Source organism: Idiotropiscis lumnitzeri, chromosome 9, assembly GCF_059441095.1.
Source record: "Idiotropiscis lumnitzeri isolate Australia: NSW breed Sydney's pygmy pipehorse chromosome 9, RoL_Ilum_1.0, whole genome shotgun sequence".
Lineage (NCBI taxonomy): Eukaryota > Metazoa > Chordata > Actinopteri > Syngnathiformes > Syngnathidae > Idiotropiscis > Idiotropiscis lumnitzeri.
In genome coordinates, this window is record NC_142399.1 from 3,616,420 (window position 1) to 3,637,500 (window position 21,081).

At 42.6% G+C, this 21,081-nt stretch overlaps 2 protein-coding genes and 1 long non-coding RNA gene across 4 annotated transcripts in view; 1 reads left to right on the top strand and 2 right to left on the bottom strand.

The window, feature by feature from the left end:
* Positions 1-9,860, bottom strand: part of mapk8a (mitogen-activated protein kinase 8a) — a 14,658-nt gene extending 4,798 nt beyond the window's left edge. Inside the window, exons 1-8 of one of the 2 annotated variants that reach the window (XM_088305368.1) lie at positions 7,562-9,860; positions 6,966-7,455; positions 3,104-3,270; positions 2,695-2,824; positions 2,406-2,464; positions 2,167-2,305; positions 1,221-1,386; positions 286-357 (exon numbers count right to left, since the gene is read on the bottom strand). In XM_088305368.1, coding sequence (XP_088161494.1) covers positions 286-357; positions 1,221-1,386; positions 2,167-2,305; positions 2,406-2,464; positions 2,695-2,824; positions 3,104-3,270; positions 6,966-7,001 — 769 coding nt within the window. In that variant the 5' untranslated portion in view covers positions 7,002-7,455; positions 7,562-9,860. Of the gene's footprint in view, positions 1-285; positions 358-948; positions 1,021-1,220; positions 1,387-2,166; positions 2,306-2,405; positions 2,465-2,694; positions 2,825-3,103; positions 3,271-6,965; positions 7,456-7,561 lie in introns of those variants that run through there. The other variant, XM_088305366.1, reaches the window with a different exon arrangement.
* Positions 6,934-21,081, top strand: part of ptpn20 (protein tyrosine phosphatase non-receptor type 20) — a 25,768-nt gene continuing 11,620 nt past the window's right edge. The window contains exons 1-28 of the mRNA XM_088305370.1: positions 6,934-7,506; positions 9,378-9,526; positions 9,608-9,771; positions 10,581-10,646; positions 11,316-11,495; positions 11,556-11,625; positions 12,468-12,548; positions 13,096-13,183; positions 13,303-13,456; positions 13,711-13,782; positions 13,897-14,071; positions 14,965-15,100; positions 15,173-15,311; positions 15,388-15,540; positions 15,617-15,802; positions 16,361-16,523; positions 16,606-16,861; positions 16,942-17,018; positions 17,591-17,668; positions 17,750-17,857; positions 17,935-18,051; positions 18,145-18,353; positions 18,534-18,635; positions 18,766-18,859; positions 19,029-19,114; positions 19,490-19,661; positions 20,081-20,292; positions 20,819-20,917. Coding sequence (XP_088161496.1) covers positions 9,403-9,526; positions 9,608-9,771; positions 10,581-10,646; positions 11,316-11,495; positions 11,556-11,625; positions 12,468-12,548; positions 13,096-13,183; positions 13,303-13,456; positions 13,711-13,782; positions 13,897-14,071; positions 14,965-15,100; positions 15,173-15,311; positions 15,388-15,540; positions 15,617-15,802; positions 16,361-16,523; positions 16,606-16,861; positions 16,942-17,018; positions 17,591-17,668; positions 17,750-17,857; positions 17,935-18,051; positions 18,145-18,353; positions 18,534-18,635; positions 18,766-18,859; positions 19,029-19,114; positions 19,490-19,661; positions 20,081-20,292; positions 20,819-20,917 — 3,561 coding nt within the window. The 5' untranslated portion in view covers positions 6,934-7,506; positions 9,378-9,402. The remainder of the gene's footprint in view (positions 7,507-9,377; positions 9,527-9,607; positions 9,772-10,580; positions 10,647-11,315; positions 11,496-11,555; positions 11,626-12,467; positions 12,549-13,095; positions 13,184-13,302; positions 13,457-13,710; positions 13,783-13,896; positions 14,072-14,964; positions 15,101-15,172; positions 15,312-15,387; positions 15,541-15,616; positions 15,803-16,360; positions 16,524-16,605; positions 16,862-16,941; positions 17,019-17,590; positions 17,669-17,749; positions 17,858-17,934; positions 18,052-18,144; positions 18,354-18,533; positions 18,636-18,765; positions 18,860-19,028; positions 19,115-19,489; positions 19,662-20,080; positions 20,293-20,818; positions 20,918-21,081) is intronic.
* The window catches only part of LOC148329890 (uncharacterized), a 7,262-nt gene continuing 610 nt past the window's right edge, over positions 14,430-21,081 (bottom strand). The window contains exons 1-3 of the long non-coding RNA XR_015845138.1: positions 18,915-21,081; positions 17,707-17,827; positions 14,430-16,814 (exon numbers count right to left, since the gene is read on the bottom strand). The exon at positions 18,915-21,081 is cut by the window's right edge and continues 610 nt beyond it. This is a non-coding gene — a long non-coding RNA (uncharacterized LOC148329890). The remainder of the gene's footprint in view (positions 16,815-17,706; positions 17,828-18,914) is intronic.

Here is a 21,081-nt window from a genome sequence, read left to right on the forward strand (position 1 = left end):
TGCTACCCATTTTGCAGCATTTCCCCGTAACATTTCTCCCTACTTTGTTTTAAACGATCACGCTACGGTGGACATGAACTGTAATGAACGACCACAGTCGAGTTGTTTAACATTTAAGTACACGACAATACAATTCCACAAGCACAGTGACGGACGGTCGCAGTAAAAACGTGGATGACAAGGGGTGGAGAGGTTGTCGAGGCAAGTCGGCGGGAATGATGTCGGATCTCTTCACACTGAATGAAGCGATGACGCATCGGAGCGCAAATGATGGGGCAAGGATACGATCAGTGCCGGGGAACAACACACTTCCCCTGATCATCTCGGCCACAATGCAACCCACTGACCACACGTCCACTGGGGGTGGACGTTCAGATGATACAGAGGTGGACATGCAAACAAAAGGAGTGACAGAAATAAATTAAAAAAAAAAAAAAGCAAACATGAGGTAGATGAAGATAATGCCATTGATGTGGTGGGCAGCAATGAAAATCAAGCAGGACATGCAGGATGGATTAGACATCAGAAACGACCACGCTGCAAAAACTGATCTTAAAAACAAGGAAAAAAAGTCATGAATAGGGTGCATATAATATTTTAGGTGAAATTATGAGTCAAAGCGAAAATTGACCAGGCATAAGAAAATAGAAATAAATAAAATAAAATTTTAAAATAAAATAAATTTAAAAAAATAATAAGAATAAAAATTACAACAAAAATAAATGTTGGAAGCAAGTGAAATTCTCTTACACAAAAAAATGCCTGGCAAGAATAAATAAGTTGTCAGACTGAACAAGCATATCTTGCCTTGATTTGAGATATCTCGTCTTAGTTTTCAGTTTTTGCAGTGCGAGTAGTGATGCAAAACAAATAAATGAGTTAAACACTTGACGACGACTGACAAAGAATAATAACGTCAAGAGACAAATTGGGAAGCCACAAGGATACAATCCCGTCCTGGGAAAAGGATTTTATGACGAACCATTTCAGCCAGTATGCAGCCCACAGACCAAATGTCCACTAGTGGTTAACGTAAGTAAAGAGGTAAGAGGAACACACGGCAACAAGGTTAGCTCGATGCTTGTTAATGAGCTCATGGCAATTTTTTAAAGAAAAACACAAAGATTGATTTTTCATCCATTAGGCATAAGCGATACCATGTTATGCAATTCACTTTTACGGCCAGGAAAAGGTGGAAGGGCCGAGGCGAGCAGACATACCGTTGGCTTGGTAGCCCATGCCCAAGATGACTTCGGGCGCTCTGTAGTAACGTGTCACCACATAAGGCGTCATGAGGAGGCCCGTGGCAGCTGTTCGAGCCAGGCCAAAGTCCAAAATCTTCAGTGTGCAGTCTGACTTCACCACAATGTTGCTAGGCTTGAGATCCTAGAGAGAGGCAAGAACAGTCAGTGAGGAAGGAGTGAGTGAACTCCGAAAGATGTGCACAGTTCAAGAAAACCATCATGGAAACCACCGACCATATTTTTATTATTTGATCAAATTCATTCATCAATTTCACTTCATTGGTCGTTAAAGGAGCGTCCTATTGATGTGATCAAAATAATTTGCCTTTGTGTATCTATCTATGCCGGTGCTTCTCAATTATTTTCTGTTACGCCCCCCCCCAGCAAAAAAAACAATTTGCGCCCCGACCCCACCACACACTCTCCGCCGCAACCATAAATAAAAGCATTTTCGTTACAAAACAAACCTACACACCGTAGAGTTAATACTTGCTGTGCATCATGGACAAGGAGAGCGCCACTGCCAACTACTGGAGTGGAGGTGCAATTACACTTTATTTTGTACAGCGGGAAAACAAAAGCATGTTCCCCAGGTTCACACGTGGCGTTGACAAAACTGACAACAAACTGAATCAAGAACCAGACAAACATTTTGTGCCAGGGAGGAGCTAAGCTTTAGCCTGGGTTGTTAGTGGAAGTTACAGAGAGTCTGTCCACGTGCACTCGGAGTACATTTTTTTCCGCAAATCCAAATATCTGTAAGCATCTTGTGAGGAGATTGAAATTATGTATGTTGAATTTATGAAAAATGTTTCATCACAGTTGTACTCTATCGATGGCAGGACACGGTCCCTATGACCTGAGAATTACGAGGGATTACTGACAATTTTGAAAAAGGCCTTGAGTGTGAAAAGCAATTTACCCTGTGAATGATGCCGGCAGCGTGGAGGTGTTTGATACCGCACAGCATCTGATAGAGCAGATAAGACAGCCTCTCGTGGTCCAGCTCCATCTGAATGACCTGGCACAGGTTGGCGTCCATCAGCTCCATGACCAAGTAGCTGAAAATCAATCAAATCAAATTAAATTGCTTAGCTTTGCTAAAAAAAATTTTTTTTAAAAAACTAAAAAAAAAAAAAAAAAAAGACGTGAGCCACTTACACATCTTGAAATTCTTCTAATGATTTTTGGGGTGTAAAAACATTTAATAGACCGATGATCTGTGGGTGAAAAAAAATACATCAATTAGAGATTAGAAATTCAAGGTTATCATGACTAATTAGTAGACGTTAGTAGCACATTAATTATTCAACACATGCAGGTTGGTCACATGGAAGTCATTGTGCAAGAAAGCATTTTGGCTTAAAACTTTTGGGTTGCTTTGAGCAGACTCTGTCGCAATTTGTGGTGGTAATCATTCAGCATCAGAAGGGGACATTTGCATACGTACATTTTTGTGATTGACACATTTCATGAGGACGAGCTCTCTGAACGCCCTCTTGGCATGCGTCTGGTTCTGAAAGGGTCGGCTCAGCTTCTTGATGGCGACGTTTCGCTCAAGGACTTGATCGTAGGCGGAGCTAAAGAATAACAAGGACACACAAAACATCTCGAGTTGATTCTACGATGATTCGGAAACACAAGTCTTAACTCAAGGCAAGGTTGAACTTTGAACTTCATTCAGGTCAACTGTTTTTGTTAATATTTGGGAGTTTGGAGAATGTTGGATCGATGGATGTTCTGAACTCCTGTTTTAATGGTGGTGTTGTATTCAGCAGAATAACTGCAAAGAGGAGTTGAGCCGAAGCAAGGATCATAAAAAAAAAAAATAAATAAAAAAACCACAAACAATCACTCACCACACGATTCCCTGCGCTCCTGATCCGATGGGTCTCAAATTCTGGTAGCGCTTTAATACCGTGAACGTCGAGTCTCCGACGTCGATGCTGTAGAACTCTTTCTCTTTCTTGTTTTTATTCATGGCGAAATCTTCAATCACTGCTCTCTGCGCATCCAAAAATGTCCTCTGCGAGCAAAGAAGGCAAATAAAGGAAACCAAGGACGGAGATTAGTCTTTGTAGAATAGGACGCAGTTTTCTTTTTAAGCACCGCTTGCAGAATTCCAAATGGGAGACAAACGCAGCATTTATGCCTCGGCCGGTCAGCAAACGCGGTAAAATGGAGGTCTTGATATCATCAGCGGTGACGGCCGAAGGGCAAAGCGCCACGGGGTCAACTCCATCACAACAAACGTCACTCCCACAACTGACAACTGAAGCCACTTGTAAGCACAAAAATTCAACAAAATCCGTTTGGATTGCAAGCATCAAATGAGCATTTGTGTATTGTTTTTTTTATTATCAAAGAAGTAGCAGGCAGGGGTGACCATAAATTTGATCATAAATAATACAATATAAAAATATATAATATAATAATAAATGGTTTATTATAGCCCCAGTTCATCCCTCAAATATTTTTGGGCTTTTCAATTCCATTATTTCTTGTGGGAAAATTGTTCAATACAAAATCCAGAAGGCATTGTTTAAAATTTGATCTATGAACGTGTTTATGCTTTATTTTGTTTCTCCAGATAACAATGGAACTATTCAGTCAAATCACTTTAGGCCATCAAAGTATAAATCCCAAATTAGAGTACTTTCCATCGATCAAAAATGCAAAAACTTCAAGACTTAAAAAGCGCGTGTGGGAGTCCTGTCATCCAAGAAAACCTCCCTCCCTATTTCCCGCTCCTCCACTCTCGCCAACAAAAAATGACTCAGCTCTCCGTCCGTTCGTCCGACGTCACCAAGACGCCTGCAGCATCCGCATCGCTCATCACATGAAAATAGACACGCTTGTGTAACACAAGACAACAATTACGCAGCATTGCAGCACCTCCAGGGAAGAGAAGCCTGTGCTACTATTACTACTGAGGTCATTAGAGTCGTTTGGAATAAAGGCAATTTGTCACAATGACTGAAAGTCGGGTCAGTGTACGAAGACGATAGCCTTGAGTAACCTCCAGGCTACGGTGTTGGAATGAATTCCTTTGCATTGCACATACAATTTCACATTTTCTATCAATCAGCTCCATTTAGATTTGCTCAGCAGCAAAGCAGCCAAGTGGTTTGGACTTCATGCATGGCTTTGCAATAAATTAAATGCACGGGCCCGGCCTGTTTCCTGGGACATGCATCTGCCTGTAATCATCAGATTGATGACCTCCTGCTTATAGGACAACTTGTACTGTGGCCGAGGGGCTTTCGAGCAGACACATCATTGGGTACGTTTGCACAACCATCACCGTTTGACCCATCCCGACATGTCATTCTTAAAACAAGTCAAATAGAAACATAAATCATAAAAAGTACATGACACCCTAAAAAAACAATATTAGACAGATAGCAAAATTAATTTCACCCAAACAAAAAAAGCCTTTTCAAAGGTGACTACAAATAATTAGTCGGAGATGTCTTCAATTGTTATTTTTGATTCCACTCGAATAATATACATGACAAACAACAAATACGACAGGGCTGCATTGAAAATGAGTTTGACACCACTGCAGTGTACAAGGAGTCCCTAAAGTCTGGTCAAATAGCCACTTGACGACTTTTTGGTGCCATTGCAAAAAGTTTACATCAACCTTTGCATTAAGAAACGTTGGAAGTCATACTGAACATATTATTTGGCAAATATTCCAATATACAAAAATGTTGAGCATTGTCTTGAAAATGTGCATTTTTGCACCCAGTAGCCTATAATGAACTGACAATACAAACAAAGACATGATAGAAAATCTCTTACAGCCATTGATGACTTTTCGTGATTCATAATGAAAAACTAACAGCAGCAAATCACATACATCTATCATCATTAAGACGAATGAGGTGAATGGCCTCCTCTTCATCCCAAGAATTAACAATGGGAGCGACTTGCATTGCGAGTTAACCTTGGCCACATGACCCCCTCTGGCAGCTCCTCGCAGGAGGCTGCAGGCAAACCGCAGCGGGACAACAGGAGTCATGCATGAGCACACATCATAACACACGACCGAGCAGAGGAAGACCTTAGCCGAGGGAAGGACTCCCACGTCGCCAAACGACAGGCCTGCCGGCGTACCGGGCGTTTCTTTATGTGCCTCAATGCTGCGTTCGCGGGCATAGGAAAAAATAAATACATAAATAAATCAAGAATAGGCGAGGATTAACGTGTAGTACAAGAGCGTCTAAACACGTAAAATGACACACGACCCTCCCCCCACGGCCAAACAATAAGCACGTCGGACCAAGGAGCAGGAGCCGGAGAGGGGGGTGCGCTTTTGATCCTCATCTTACCTCGCTCGTGTAAACCCTACGGTGGATCCCGGCGGTGCGACGAGCCGCTCGAACGTTCCGGAGCAGCGAACGGTGCGTGTGTGCCTCCGCTCAACACTGATCGATTCGGCTGGTCGCCTTAAAAACACATGACCTCACCCGATCCACTTGCCTACGTTTCCATACGCCTGCTGCTACTGACAGGCCGGGGAGCAGAGGGGAGGCGTACTGCGCATGCGTAGGAAAACGTCACGACTCCAGAGAGACACACCCACCTCCATCGGCTCTTCCTTCCGCCCTATCCATCATTGCATGTATCCGTCCATCACTCCAAAAATAGAAAATACACTTTACAGTGCACTGCACACTAAATACAACACAAATGCACATTTCACATTAATCTGGAGGAACATGTTATCATATTTGCTCACTTATGTCAGAGAATGTAAAAACAACATTTCTGGGGAAATCGTATTGTTTTCGGGAATGCGTAATGATTTCCACCCATACGCACAAAGTGCCAATGTTGCAAATTATTCACAGTAGTGCTGACCATCCGCATGCACACACACGCACCTTCCTACAAGGTCAACGCTACATGCAATGCATTTGAAATATAGACTGTTTAAATTGTGCCTTCTGTCCCACATTTGATTGGATGTAAATTAATAGAGCTAGACAAACACATTACAAGCCAAACACTACCTGCAGTGCATATAATACATTGGAATTTGATGGAGCTGTATCAGAAATTCTGCCTTTAAAAATATAATTCTCACTCTGCATTGACACTATGAGAGAGGGGTTTGTTTAGAATATATGACACCCTCCTTAATCGGCAATTAATCAACAGATTGATGATACCACTAAATGACACAATACAATATAACATTATTTATATAGCGCATTTCACAACAGCTGGAGATTTAACAAAGCGCTCTCCATATGGTGCAATATAAATTAGCAGCAAATTATAACACAGTGATGTGTCGGACACAGTCTGGCCCCCAGGCCCTGAGTTTTACACCTGCGCATTAATTTAACATTATGCTTATTAGCGTAGTTTTAGTTTGCAACAATAAAGAAAACAATATTGCCTCTGACAGTTTGGCTTGCCGAATTGCAAAAACAGCCACAATTGTCCCATGAATACCTCTTTGACACCTCTCAATCAGCATTGTCAAGGAAGGTTGCATTTTTTTTTTAGGCTGTTGCATTGGATCTGCAATGTGCAGGTTCGCGTTTGTAAAACGGTAGCGTAGTCCGATCACCCCTGCAGCCACCTGAATCTCCCCCTGGTACCCGCTGCGCATGATGCCCCTGCAGGGCTTGCAGAAAGTCGCATAGGAGCGCCACCTGGACGTCCCGGTGCAAACTCCCGCATTCGGAGCCTGTCTTGTCTTACCCCTTGTTCCAAGAGAGTCCGCAGTGTTATGATCATCGTGCCGGAGCGCACGCAGGCAGGAAGCCAGGCGGGCAAGCAAGCAGACCCTGGCCGAGCTGGTTCGTCCTTCCCGGTGCTCGGGTACCGCGCACCTCCCGCCCGCTGATCCGCCGCACCGAGAGGCCGTCAGACGGATTAGTGACATCGGCGTGGTTGATCTCTCGCTTGCCGCTATTGGTGCTTCTGACTTGTCGCCGTCAAGCCGCGAGGGCTGATCCAATTATGTGTTTAGCGTCGAGGTGCTAATAATAGAGCAAATTACAGGTTAAAAAAAAAAGTTTGAGGTCTTGGAGGCGGCGGTAAAAGAGCAACCGAACAGGGGCTTCCATGACCGCTTTGACACCGGCAGCCCGGAGGTCCGCGCCGTGGACGAGCCGCTCATCCCGGGCAGACGTCGAAGGAGCGAGGCGATGATCGGGAGGATTATTTTGGATGCTTGGTGGTGGGAGCTCTGAAGACGAGCACACAAAAAACAACACTGCTAGGTTACATATGTGACCAGGTAAGCCTGAGGTAGCATGCATCTTTGATTGTGGACTTTTCACTTGAAATCGGACCTGTGAGATAGACCATGAAGCATGACTCTGCCATCAAGGTTGGGATATCGGTCATACATTGTCACCAAGTTAGAAGACCGACAGCCAAGATAGTTCCCGTTTCCCTCACAGCAGCATCTCTTCTTTGTGTGTCTGCAGTTATGCACTTGTAAAGTAGATTAAGGATGTCAATAACTTGGTACAGTTGTTGGCCCCAATCATTATGCCACCGTGTAGACATCTTGAGTATTCGGATCAAGCCCTGAAAAGTGCAGGAGCAGAGAAACAGAATTTCATGGTGGAAAACGGTCTTAAAATGCTGTTCTGGAAAGTCACAAGACAGTCAGTGTGTGCTTGTCTCATCATCGGTGCACTTTTTAAATGACTTTCACGCCACTCGTTGCACCTTGTGAAACCATAACAACAAACAACAGATAACATTGTTTTTTAATTATGTACAGTGTACTGTTCTGTTGTTGACTGACCATCCCCTGACATGAGTAAGCATTTAATAAGAGCTAAAGAAATCAGGTTACCGTGATATTGATGAGGATTATATCAACACTGCCAGTAAAAACAAGCCCCCCCCCCCAAACAGTGGGTCAGGGTCCAAAATTGCTCGCTGGTTCGTTTTTATTGGCTCAGAGGGAAAAAAATGCAAGCTATTTTATTGCGAATGAATGTGATCCACAATTGCCTGGCTTTTAGACTCACGTTAAATTGTAATAAATGCACTTGTTCTGTGTCATGAGTTTATGCACAGTAAGGCTATGTCAATACTTGATTTACTTTTAATTCAATGAATGATGCCATGTTACATTTCAATGATTACGTTTGATTTTCGAGAGTAGGATTCTGCTTGACAAGCATGAGATGGCAAGCTATCACGGGATCATGTCACAAAGCTACACCTCCCTCACAGCCAACCGGAGGTCACAAGAAAGCCTATTAGGATTTGGGACAAGCAGAGACAACAGCGGGCAGGGAAACCAATAGATTAAGACACTGGTGGGCAACCTATTTCCTGCTACAGGCCCCTTGGGTTTTTTTCTATAATTTGAAGGCCAGAGTAAATGCATGAAATAATATGATGCAATTACAATTTTTTTTTATCAGTTAATGAGTATTTTGGGAGTTTCCTTCAACACTCTAGTATTGAAGTGTTTTGGTTTGTCACTACTATTTTGGCAAATGTTTTTTTTTTTATGTGCATAATTTTGTGAGTCATGTTGAGGTTATGCAGCACGGCGGCCGACTGGTTAGCACGATGGCCTCACAGTGAGAGACAGCATCGGGCGTGGGTTCGATCCCGGCTCCGGCCATCCTGTGTGGAGTTTGCATGTTCTCCCCGTGCTTGTGTGGGTTTCCTCCGGGTACTCCGGTTTCCTCCCACATTCCAAAAAACATGCATGGCAGGCCGATTGAACACTCGAAATTGCCCCGAGGTATGAGTGTGAGCGCGGATGGTTGTTTGTCTCTGTGTGCCCTGCGATTGGCTGGCAACCGGTTCAAGGTGTCACCTGCCTACTGCCCGAAGATAGCTGGGATAGGCTCCAGCATCCCCCGCGACCCTAGTGAGGAGAAGCGGTACAGAAGATGGATGGATGGATGTTGAGGTTATCTTTAACCAGTGCTTCTCAATTATTTTCTGAAGAAGGCTCGAGCTGGCCTCAAGATCCGAATGAGGACGCGAGTATAGAAAATGGATGGATGTTAAGAAAGATGTCAGAAGAGTGTTGTCCCCTTGGTGCCTTGCTCATGGGCGTCTCGACTAGCATCTCACTGTAACCTTCCATCTATTCTTGTGGCTCAGGACTGTGTTTGTGTTTGTGCTCAGGTGCCACGCTTGGAATGTGTGCAGGATGAGCAGCACATTCGTCACATTAGCTGAAGTACTGGAGGCCCGAGGGGGGCCTCTGCTGGAGGAGGAGGTGTGGGCCCTGCTGCTGGCCACCGCTGGGTGTTTAGTGGACGCCTCTGATAAAGGTACGTCACCCTCCAAATGGATGTGTATTATCCACAACTGCTAGGCATGGTGTTGCTACTTTTTTTTTTCTAACCCCCCAGGTCAAAACAATATGTGCAATATTATAAGCCCCGCCTCCTTGCTGCTGTCAGCTACTGGTAGCTTAGCATTTAAGAACTGTGGCCTATCAGAAGAGGCGTCGACCTTCACTGCTCCAGAGATGCTGCAGGGTCGTGCCAGCTCAACCAAACCTGCCATAGAGAGGGTCAGTGCACACGTCATCGGTAAACTTTAAAATACTCTTGGCATGCAGGTTATACATCATCATTTCTTTTATTTATATATATATATATATATATATATATATATATATATATATATATATGTTGTTATTTCTTAATATTTCATGCCAACCACACAGAGCACACAATAAGTTAGCATTCCACCTAGTGGCTGATCATGGATCCTGCACTTTTTAGTCGCCTTTGCAAAAAAAGGTCCCAGATCCAAGCACTGCAGTTCATCCCGAAATTATTCAGTTCAAATGTGTGTTTTTTTTTTTTGCTGTTAGAAAATGACTCATCAAATTAAAAATGATATAAATTAATATCCAGCACATTAGTGCATCTCACAAAATTATCCAATTTCACATAACTGGGCCAAAAATGTATCTTTGTTCCTCTATCTATGCTAGCGACATATAATTACAGACAGAACATTTAAATGATCTTCCTCTGCATGGCGTAGATTACAATTAACCGGTGTATTATCCTGTGGAGCTGTCATTTTTTTTTTTGAATATGTGCCCAGGCTCAATAAAGGTTTAGAAACGGCTCTATAGAGCAGGGGAACCATACTTGGCCATCACCAAAGAAAGGGAACGTAATAAAGTAAATAACGGGAACATAATACAGGAATGAATGTAATGGATCCAAAAATAACATTCGGATAAGTACTTGTTAGGAACATACAGATAGTGATTATTTTGGGGGAAAATAGTGACGCGACATCATGTCAAGTAAATAATATTGTGGGTTTAAAGCATTGAAAATGTTTTCTTTTTTTTTTGCACAGATGCTGGTGTATTCTCTGGGTATGACTCTCTACTGGTCAGTTGATTTTCACCTACCTCAAAATCAGGTGCGCTCTTGTCATCCAGAGCAAAAAGTGGATTTCTTCAGCTTGCCATGTTTCAGAAATATTAAAAAATACATTAAATGAATTGAAATTGTCCCTGAAAACTCTAGAAATGACACGGATTACAATGATAAGGTTAAAAAAAAAAACTTGTGAAAAGCTGAATGGAAGTTAGCACACACCTCATTACTTAAATTCAATCGCTCGCTTTTGCTATGGAACGCAAAGTTTTTTTTTCATGTCACCTTAGGAGCTCCATATATTCTTAAACGCATAACCGACGCAACATTTATTCACGTTTGATGAGCTATTCACTAGCTAAAGTGTGAAGTTAGCTTTCTTATCTTTGTGGGTTTTTTTTGGTCAGAAAATTAAGTTACAAATTGTTCAATTTAAAGAAATTTTATTCAAATATAATTATTTTTTCGCCAAGCAAGATACAAGCCCTAAAAAGGGCGACTCAAGTCTGACTTAAATCAAGTCATGTGATTTAAATAATCCATCTCTGATATTCACAGCCTTTGCTCAACTCTGTTTCTAGAATTTCAAGGTAAAAAAAATGAATATAAAACAATTTGGAATAAGGCATAAATGAAGTGCTGTGAATCTTTCCGGATGCACTGATCAGTACCCTGAGCAGTCCTAATTGGATTTTTAACGTCCCCTTCTCAGCCAGTCCAGTTGAGCGACCACCTCAACAGCCTCCTCCTCAGCATGTGTGAGGACGTGTCCCATCGCAGGCTTACCGTCAATTCCATCCTGGAATCCTGCGAGGGTCGTCAGAAAGCCTGCGGCTTGCCGCCATCAGCCGACGTCATCAGGCAGCTGGTGGAGGAGGTCTTCAGTGAACCGGTGAGTCCGCGCATATCAGCCATTTTGGACGTGTCATCTCACGGGTCCTTGTTCCCTCAGATGGACCATGGCTCTGACAGCAGCTTGCCTCTGAGTGGGCGGAGCCAAATGATCAGAGAAAGGCTTCATGGTGAGTCAGTGCCGGAATTGGATAAATGGCGGATCTAGGATCAGACATTTGTTGAAATGTGTTCGCTTTTATCCGTATTTCTCGTTGAGGAATGAGATCAACCGTAAAGAGTATAGGTGTTCACCATTCTTGTGAACACAAATTATTTGGCCTCCGCTTATCCAACTCACTCGACCGCGTACCTTCTAACATGGAAATCTTTTCACCTGGCACACAAATGTAATGTCACACGGTAAGCGTCTGAAGGTTTACCGTATTTTAACACAAACAGTGCAGCAACACATGTAGACCGACAATATAGTCGTGTCTGTTTTACACTGCCCCCAGGTGGCCAAAGCGTGCAAACTAGAATGAGCAGCACAATGTGCATTGAATTGAAGCAGAAATATTTTTTTAAATTCTGTTTAATTATGGCACTACTGCATGTTTTTGTATATTTTCTCATGAAAAACGTTACATTCTTAAACGTGGGATGCTAGAACAAATTAATGGCATTTGGATTGATTTCAATGGGTAAAGAAGATTTGAGAGAAGGTGTTTTGAGTTATGAGCATGAAATTCGTTAAACTCCTATGTCAGTACCACACCTAGCTAGATAGTAAGGTTTGACGGAAACAATGAAAGCTAGTGAAGTTTTACAAAAACCCGATCTCCAATAAATTTCTTCTCTTCTTTACCAAATGAGCCGTCAAGTCGACGGGGATTAAAATCTTGACCTAAAGCGAGTCTGGGATTAGATTCTTGCGAGAGACAGTCATCGGATACCGAGCGTGGGCTTTAGCTCACCTTTGTTCAAATAAAAATGCAGTCATCATCATCATCAAATCTGACCTGTTTGACAGGAAGGCGAGGGCAATTTGCAGACTTCAGTGAAAGTTGTCCAGAAAGGAGAAGATACTCGACAGATTCAGACTCAAAGTCAGGTACATTTATACTGCCCTCTGGAGACTTTGTTATTTATGTGTCGACAAAATCCCAAAACACCGTACAGATTATTACATGACATGAAATAATGTGTAGTGTGATTGCATAAGTTTCAGCACAATCTGTTCTGTAAGAACTTTCGTCAATTTGAGAATAATTTTTTTTCCCTCTTAGAAAATAATGAATGAATTAATTTGTCAAACTGCGGCCATCATTATCTGCACAGGCAATGTTTTGTTCCAACATTTTAACGTTGTCAACGAGTTGCAAAAAAAAAGAATGAAAAATAATTGTGTTCACTATCACTTGGTTAACTCTTGTAACCACTTGTTTCTAGGAGGCTAGTCTCTTCACATAAACATTCAATTGTTTCATTTTTTTTCTAAGAATTGAGTTACAATTTTAAAAAAAAGCGTCACAAAATGTGCTCAATTTGCGCACCACCCGTGACCCGACACAATTTCTTGATCCCCCCCAAATGATATTTTTTGTAACACGCTGCCTGAACAATGCCAACATGTTAATTTCATGTTGGTCTGCTTGAAGCTGTCCTTCCAGGGTGTTTACCTCAGAGATCTTGGAAGCATCGCCCAAGAAGCTCACCCACAACTTTATACCAGTCATCTTTAGAAAGGCAAGTTCTGAATTCCATTTTGGTTTTCTTGCGTGCGTGCGTGTCTGTGCTGACTTTGACCTTGAATCTTTTCAACTCCCCCCACCCCCCACACCCACCTCCTCCGTCCGGGAACGCAGGCTCCCGCGAGGGGCTCGTCACAGGGACAGCACGGGCAGTTGGCTCGGCCGCAGCCCCCACCACGACGTCTCTCCCAAGACATCGGGCAGGTCTCACAGTCCGTCCATCACCTTCAGCGAGTCTTCCATCAGCCTGAGCCAGAGGAAAGCTAAGGTAAGAACACATAAGTTTTTAAAACCACTTCATGGACCAACATACGATAACGTGCATGCGAGGAGGCTTTAATGAGGAAATACGTGAACATCTGGCAAAGATTTTTTTTTTAGTCATGTGGAGAAAATTCGATGGGAAAAGCTAATTGGGGGTATGCATACGGGGAACTGGATTTATGCATTTTAGAAGCACAAGGTCACTGCGATGCGTTTATTAATCTGATGATCGTTATCCTCGGCTCTTTTCCTTGCCAGGCGTTAGGTCCGGAGTTTATCCGAATGGCTGACGAACAGCAAATTGTTCTTGAGCTTCCGGGATCTATTGTGGTAAAAGAGTTGCTCATGTTTCTTGAATACACCAATTATCGAATGCCTCCTTGTAGAAGGCTCAACTGTCACGTTGGATCTCATTAGCGTTCACGTTGTGTGTTTCCCGCGCAGTCGAGAAAGGGCCGCTTGTGTTCGTCTCAGAGGGAAGTGACGGTGGTGCTGCCGAGCGGCCAGTACGTGGTGGTCCGTTGCGATACCAAATCCCGTGCGAGAGATGTGTTCGACATGGTGGTGGCTCACGCCAACCTGGTGGAGCACTTCTACTTTGGTCTTGCCTTTCTCGACGGTACGAGTTATCGTGCATTTAATAGATTTGCATTATCAGATGAGAGTAGCGTAGATTTTTTTGCGTTCATATTTAGTTGTGTTTGTTGAAATATGAAAAAGAAAGATTTGAAAGTTTATTTGGTTTTTCCTACAGAGGCCTTGCATTGATTTTCTTTTCATCTGCGATGATAAAAACAAATACAGATTTGTATTAAGAATTATAGAACTAGAGAATATATAAAAACAAGTACAAGGTTTTATTAGAATGCGTACGGTATTTTCCGGACTATGTAAGCCGCAGCAACTCAAAAATAAAATTAAAAAAAAAAAAATATATATATATATATACAAGCGGCAGTTTTCTATGTTGAAAAAAAATGAGTTATTTACTGCAAGTACAGAAACATTTTGTACTGTGAATGCACATAAAAGTCAACAGATTGTTAAAACAGTGCCTTTTAACACGGCAACTTTGCTAATTAAAACAGACCCAAGAGGAAAAAAAAAAAAAATCTGGATTCATTTATCTTATTTTCTGAACTATAGAGCGCCCCGTACCGGTGAAACAAAAATCCACAGAAAAGCCGCATCGTTGTATTAGTCGCATGGGTCAAAATCGAGGAAAAAAGTAGCGGTTTATAGTCCAGAAAATACGGTAATCTGTTTATCGTTTTAAAGGTCGTCAATGCATTAAAGTAAATTCTGAAAGTATCCCAAAAGAAACACAGAAGTAGTGTAACACAGACCAATTCTGAGGCAGGAATATTTTTATCTTAAGTAATTACTTTCCAAAGACAGTACCTAAATATGTATAAAGTTTCGTAAGTGAATTGCCTAAAAATGTTGAACATTGTGCACAAAGAAAGCAATTTGTTTCCATCAAATTTCAAGCATCTCAATTTCATTTTGCAGATGATGAATATTTTTTCCTCGACCACGAAACAAAAATCTCCAAAGTCGCACCGGATAGTTGGAAAAAAGGGCAAATACTTTCCTTTTTGGTGTTCCTGCGAGTCCAATTTTTTGTGGACGATATCGCCTTTGTTTTGTAAGTAGCGGGTGCCGACGCGAGGCTCGGCTTCTCGCGTGCAGACGTTTACCCGCTTCCTTTCGTCTCCAGGCACAGACTGACTCGCCACCAGTACTACTTGCAGATGCGAAAGGATATCTTAGAGGATCGCATGTACTGCAACGAGGAGACTGGCTTGTTTCTGGCTGCTCTTGCTCTGCAGGCGGAATTCGGAGATTACATGCCAGAGGTACCGGACGCAAATAGAACACTTCTGCTACACCGTTTGGGTTCGCTTGTCCTCATCAGAACATTCTTTCGCCTAGTTGTACGGAAAGAGCTACTACCAGCCAGAGCATTACGTGTCAAAGAGAATGCTTGAGAAGTTGGCTTTGCCCAATGTGAAAGATGAGTTGCCAAGACTGCATGCGAGGCATGCCCCGATGGGACCCGAAGAGGCCGAAACGGAGTATCTCAAAGTGAGTGGAAGTTTACAAAGCGGCCTGACACCATCGCTGCTTTTCATTAACGAAGCTTCACTTTGCTTTTGTTAAGATTGCCCAGCAACTACCAGAGTACGGGGTCATGTTCCACCGCGTGGGACGAGAAAAAAGGCCTTTGATTGGGGAATTGGTTTTGGGAGTCTGTGCCAAAGGAATCATTGTGTACGAGATGAAGAATCAGGTCCGGAGCGTCACCAGACGCTTTCTCTGGAGGGAAACGGATTCCATTTCAACTGGGGTAAAGAGAATTGTGTTGATTGACGAAATGTGGGCGCAAGAAGGTCATTTGGAACGATAATACGGGTTAGGAGTACATCATAAGAACGTGTCATGCAAGTGCAGGGAACAAAATCAGAGCAATATGAGTTTACGTTTTGTATGACATCATAATACATTACTCAACCTTGATTTGGAGCAACTTGCAGAAATAATCCTGATTTTCAAAAGTTACATTTATAAAATTAATCATTTACAATTTAACATTTTTTGTTAAATTATTGAAATTAGAATTGACCGTTAGATTTTCATTAATTGACGGTCATAATGAGGGCAAGAATGATTAAATAGAGAAATTAATTTTCTTTTTATTTTCATCAGTGTCTGAAAAAAACGTGTAATTGAAAAAAAAAATACCTGTTTAGGATTTATTGCAATTTGTTCGAAAAACAAAAAAAACAACTAAGTTTTTGTATTTAATTTTTTTTTTTAATTGTCTTTTTGTATCTAAAAAATGTCATAAAAATACATTCTTATATGAGTCATTCATATCGTGTGATGAACTGTTTCCATCCCCCAGCGCCGTAAATTGATCATCGAATGTGGCGGACCAAGCGGTAAAAAGCACAGTTTTATAACGGAGAGCTCAAAAATAGCACAATACCTCCTCAACCTCTGCTCCGCACAGCACAAGTTCCACAGCGAGATGACATCACGGCAACTTAACCACAGTATGATGCCAGGTAATAAACGAGAGAACATGCAGATCAAGAATTGCTTTTAAAGTGACACCAATAATTCTGCCCCCCCCCCAACTCCCGCCAGATGAAAACATGCCTGTCTATGCGGGTTGCAATCTGAACCTGAAGGGGATCTCATGCTCTGAGGGCATGCTGAACCACGTCGGTTTAGCCCCGGGTCAACCGGATTCACTGTCCAAATCTTGCGAAGACCTGAGCGCCAAGCTAGAGACGCGACTCCGCCACCAGAGAGAGATGAGGAGGGAGATGAGCAGAGAGCTGAACAAGGAATCCCTGGAAACGAGAGAACTCGGGGATTTCAAAGAGCGCCCCTACTGGAGGTAATCACATACTACAATTCCATTATCTGTCAGTCTGCCGCACTTGACTTTATTTTCACTCAATGTTTTTTTTTTTAAAGTACACCAGAGTCCATCCCAAGAATGACGTCCAGTGTTTCGCTGCAGAAAGACTCAGAGACTTCTTCTTCGATACGAGGTAAACGTTTTAAATACGATATATTGAAGACTTTTTCCAATGTAAACGATACCAAGACAAAATGCGTGTACAAAGAAGGCTGAGACTTTTCCAGCTCTGAAAGTAGACAATGTGGAAGTAATCCTGCTGAAAAACTAACTATTTAGATCGGCGGCAAAACAAGTTGGGTGTGTTCACACCCACAACGGCATAAAACGGCCTTCTAAGAATACGCCTCACGTGCAGTTTTCGGCTCTGCAAAAATACCAAATGTTAGTTTTTACGCTGCACTTCACGTCAGACTTTACTAGGCGTAAAAGTCTTGCGCTTTTCTTGGTGGGGGCAATGACTTTGGTGTTATTCGTTAAATACAGTGTAAGAGAAAATGCTGAGTCAGGCAAAAATTCATGAAGCCTTCATTAGTGTACTCTAATTTTTAAGCGGTATCAACATTGACGACTATCAAGTTTCATTGAAGTAGATTCTTTCTAGAGGTAGAATATATTTGTTACCCTGTTAACTCGAGTCGGCAGCTATGACAAGCAACCTTTCCGGTGTCAAGTCAATTTCTCATTTCTGTTCAATATTTCCAGTTGACACACCCACTATGTCTCCACCAGAGAGAGAAATTATCTGCGTAAGCCTCAAGAAGGATCCCAAACTTGGCTTTGGTGAGTTTCATGTACAATTCATGAGAAGAGACACATACCTCCTAATTTTTGAAAACAAGGACTTTTGTGGTCCCGTTGCAGGCTTCGTGATTGTAGGCGAGGACAATACAGGTAAACTCGACCTTGGTATATTCATTGCTTCCATTGTGCCAGATGGACCTGCGGACAAAGATGGACGCATCAAACCGGGTAGGACTTCAAAGTACATGCAACTTACTTTAGATGCAAATTCGATAAGATGAAATGTTGTTGTTTTTTCCCTCCAGGTGGGCGTCTCATTTCTCTAAATAAGACCAGTTTGGAAGGGGTAACGTTCAGTGATGCTGCGGCCATCTTACAGAGTAGTCCTGAGGAAGTGGAGCTGATTGTGTCCCAGCCCAAACGTAACAAAGTTATGAATTCAATTTATACATTTGTTGATTCAGTTCTTGTTATATGTTCATAAATGTGTGTTTTATATTTTTCTTCATGAGTAGAGTGTCTGAAAGACAGCAAGAACTCCCTGTGCCAAAGCACACTGGGCTTGGCATTGGAAAGGAGCTTCGGCTCTCAGACCACCCTGAGTGGCACCGAGTACCGACACGCCATGGATGAATTGGAGGAGGCCATCGCTCTGTCCAGCATGGCCACGCCCAAACAAAACAGGAAGCTTCACATACCCGTGGTGCGAATACACGACGCACAGGTTGGTGCAAGAATGTGGCAGTGACAAAAATCACAACTGATCTCTTTAGGCGTATTAAACAATTTTTTTTTGGGACATGGCAGTCTTCGTACAGTTGAAAATAAGCATCTGTTTTTTTTGTTTTTTTTTAAAAAAAAACAACCTAAAACCACTTTGTATTTTTTCCCTCTGTATATGCAGGACATGTGTTCTAGATCTCCTTCTATCTTAAGTTTAAAAACTGGCGAGAAGTTTATAGTGGAGCTGAAGAAGAGCGGGGGAAGTCTTGGCATTAGTGTTGCTGTGAGTAAAAAAAAAAAAAAAAACTAAATCCTTGTTTATTTTAATGCTTTGCATGCTCTAAGAAGCAATGCTGTTTTTTTAATGCACCCAAAAGTTTGTTTGGCTTATTATGTCTTTGTTTCTTAAAAAGGGAGGAATTAACACAAGTGTGAGATATGGTGGCATCTACATCAAAAGTCTCGTAGCTGGAGGTGCTGCTGACCAGGATGGACGCATTCAAATTGGTAATTTTTTTCTTAGCTGGGGAGGATGTTTTCTGTTTGTTCATGCTCAACATACCAGGATCACCTCCGATTTGATGACATGTCCGTCAAACGCACACAAACGCACACGTTGATGTATTGATGCTGCTCATGACGAGGATGATGAGATTGCTGTGCTTGCATATGACAGGCGACAGACTGCTGGAGGTTGACGGCTCCAACCTGAGGGCAGTGACACACCAACAAGCTGTCGAGTGCCTGAAGCGGACTGAGGAGGTCGGCATGCGCACATATACGCGCACACACACATCTGCACACCCTGTAATAAGCATCTAGACAGACATGGAGTCAAAGAGTTTTGGTTTTGTCGAGTTTTGGTCCCTAGAAATATGACTGTGACCAATAATGTGTTAGTTCCCAAAAGGTAGTATAGACAAACCCACACACACACACACACGTCATCGTCACGGAATACTTTTTGCTATATCACGCTTCATCGTGCGTGCCTACGCTATATCGAGGAATTTTTTTCAAGCGATTTTTTTTTCGCAACACATAATGAAAAAATAAAATTAACAGATTTTTTTTTTTTAAAGGCCAAAAATCAAGAAAAAGGAACACAACGTGTGAACTAATAAAGTGTTGCGCTAGGTGGTGAACCTGCTGCTGGAGAGGGAACCAACAGTCATCTTGGAGCCCAGAACCGACTCCCCCCTGCCCCCCTCCAGCCACAATGCATCACAAAGTCAGCTCCCCAGGACCGAGGTCTCCTTGGAAACAACCTTGAGCGGCCGAGCCAAGGACTACAGCTTTGTGACTGATGGTGAGTGTGTGCGCTCACCAGAAGAAAAAAAACAAGAAGAGTATTCGAGACTCCCGCACACACCGGCCTGAGGTGACTGTGAGTCATCTGACAGTTACATTGCGGTGGCTGTCACCGTCATCCCGAGCTGACGTTGCCTTTCTCCCCTGAGACAATTCATGGTCCAAGTCGAGTTCAAACCGCAGTCCACTGCCTCAACATACCTTGACCACTGCATCATCATCGTTGTGATTATTTGTTATTTTAAAGCGTCAAAGGTGATCTGGAACCTAAAACAACAATCCCAGGGGTGCCCTAAGACTTTGGCACAGCTCGGTTTAATATTTCAGATCGTATTAATGCATCCATTTTTGAACGTTTTGGACCAGAATTAAAAACGAACGCGTTCATGAATCTTCCCAAACATTTTTTTTTCCTAGAAAACACGCATGAAGTGATCCTGAAGAAGAATTTGTCAGGTCTAGGCTTCAGTTTTAACATTTCCCAACTCACCTCGGGGCAAGACCATGGCAGCGTGGTCCGCATCAAGCGTCTGTTCCCGGGTCAGCCGGCCCACGAGAGTGGTCTTTTACAAGAAGGGGACATCATTCTGTCTGTCAACAAAGAGCCCGTCAAGGATCTTTCTTACCAGGTATGTTGAACTTGATTTGCAATGTCATTTGTCAGCAGAGAAGGCCTTGAAGGCCTTGACCGCCCACTGCTGGTGAAATTGAATAGTGGAACTCTGCAAGTTATCTCTGAAGTTTAACATGGAACAATTTTTCCACTAATTATTGGAACGTCAAAACAATACCTCTCGTGCAGTTGATCTTAGCGGAGCAAATTTCCCCATTGTGGGACTAATAAAGGACATCTTATCTTATCTTATCTTAGGTAATGATTAATTATGTCAGCCGATTAGAATGTGCTGAATCAGACATGCGTGTTTAAAAAAAAAAATAATTGTGAATGAGCGTCCGTTCCAGCGTGTGCAGCTCGGCTACATCATTGGATCACTAATCTTTTAATCTAACGGCACCCAAAATAGCAAGCTGGTTGTGTCACAGTGTTTCAGTGTGTTCTGACAAGGAATTACCGTCACACAAACACCGGAGTACATCTCAGGTCATGAAGACGATCCTGAATTACACACACCATGTTCATCTTTGCTCCCTTAGAGGGTTTTGTTCCTGCTACGAGGTGCCCCTTCTGAGGTTCAGCTCTTGATTTGTCGACCCGGATCAGGGGTGCTGTATGACGCTGATGACAACACACTGGTGAGTGAACGCGGATCGGATCTTAACTCATTCACGACCAGCCGAGTAAAAAAAATATATAAAATGGATCTTTGACATCTTTAGCCGTCAATGGCAGTAAATGAGTTAAAGGACATCTCATCAGGCAAAATATGGAGTGACTAGTTTAAATTCTCTCTCTGTGT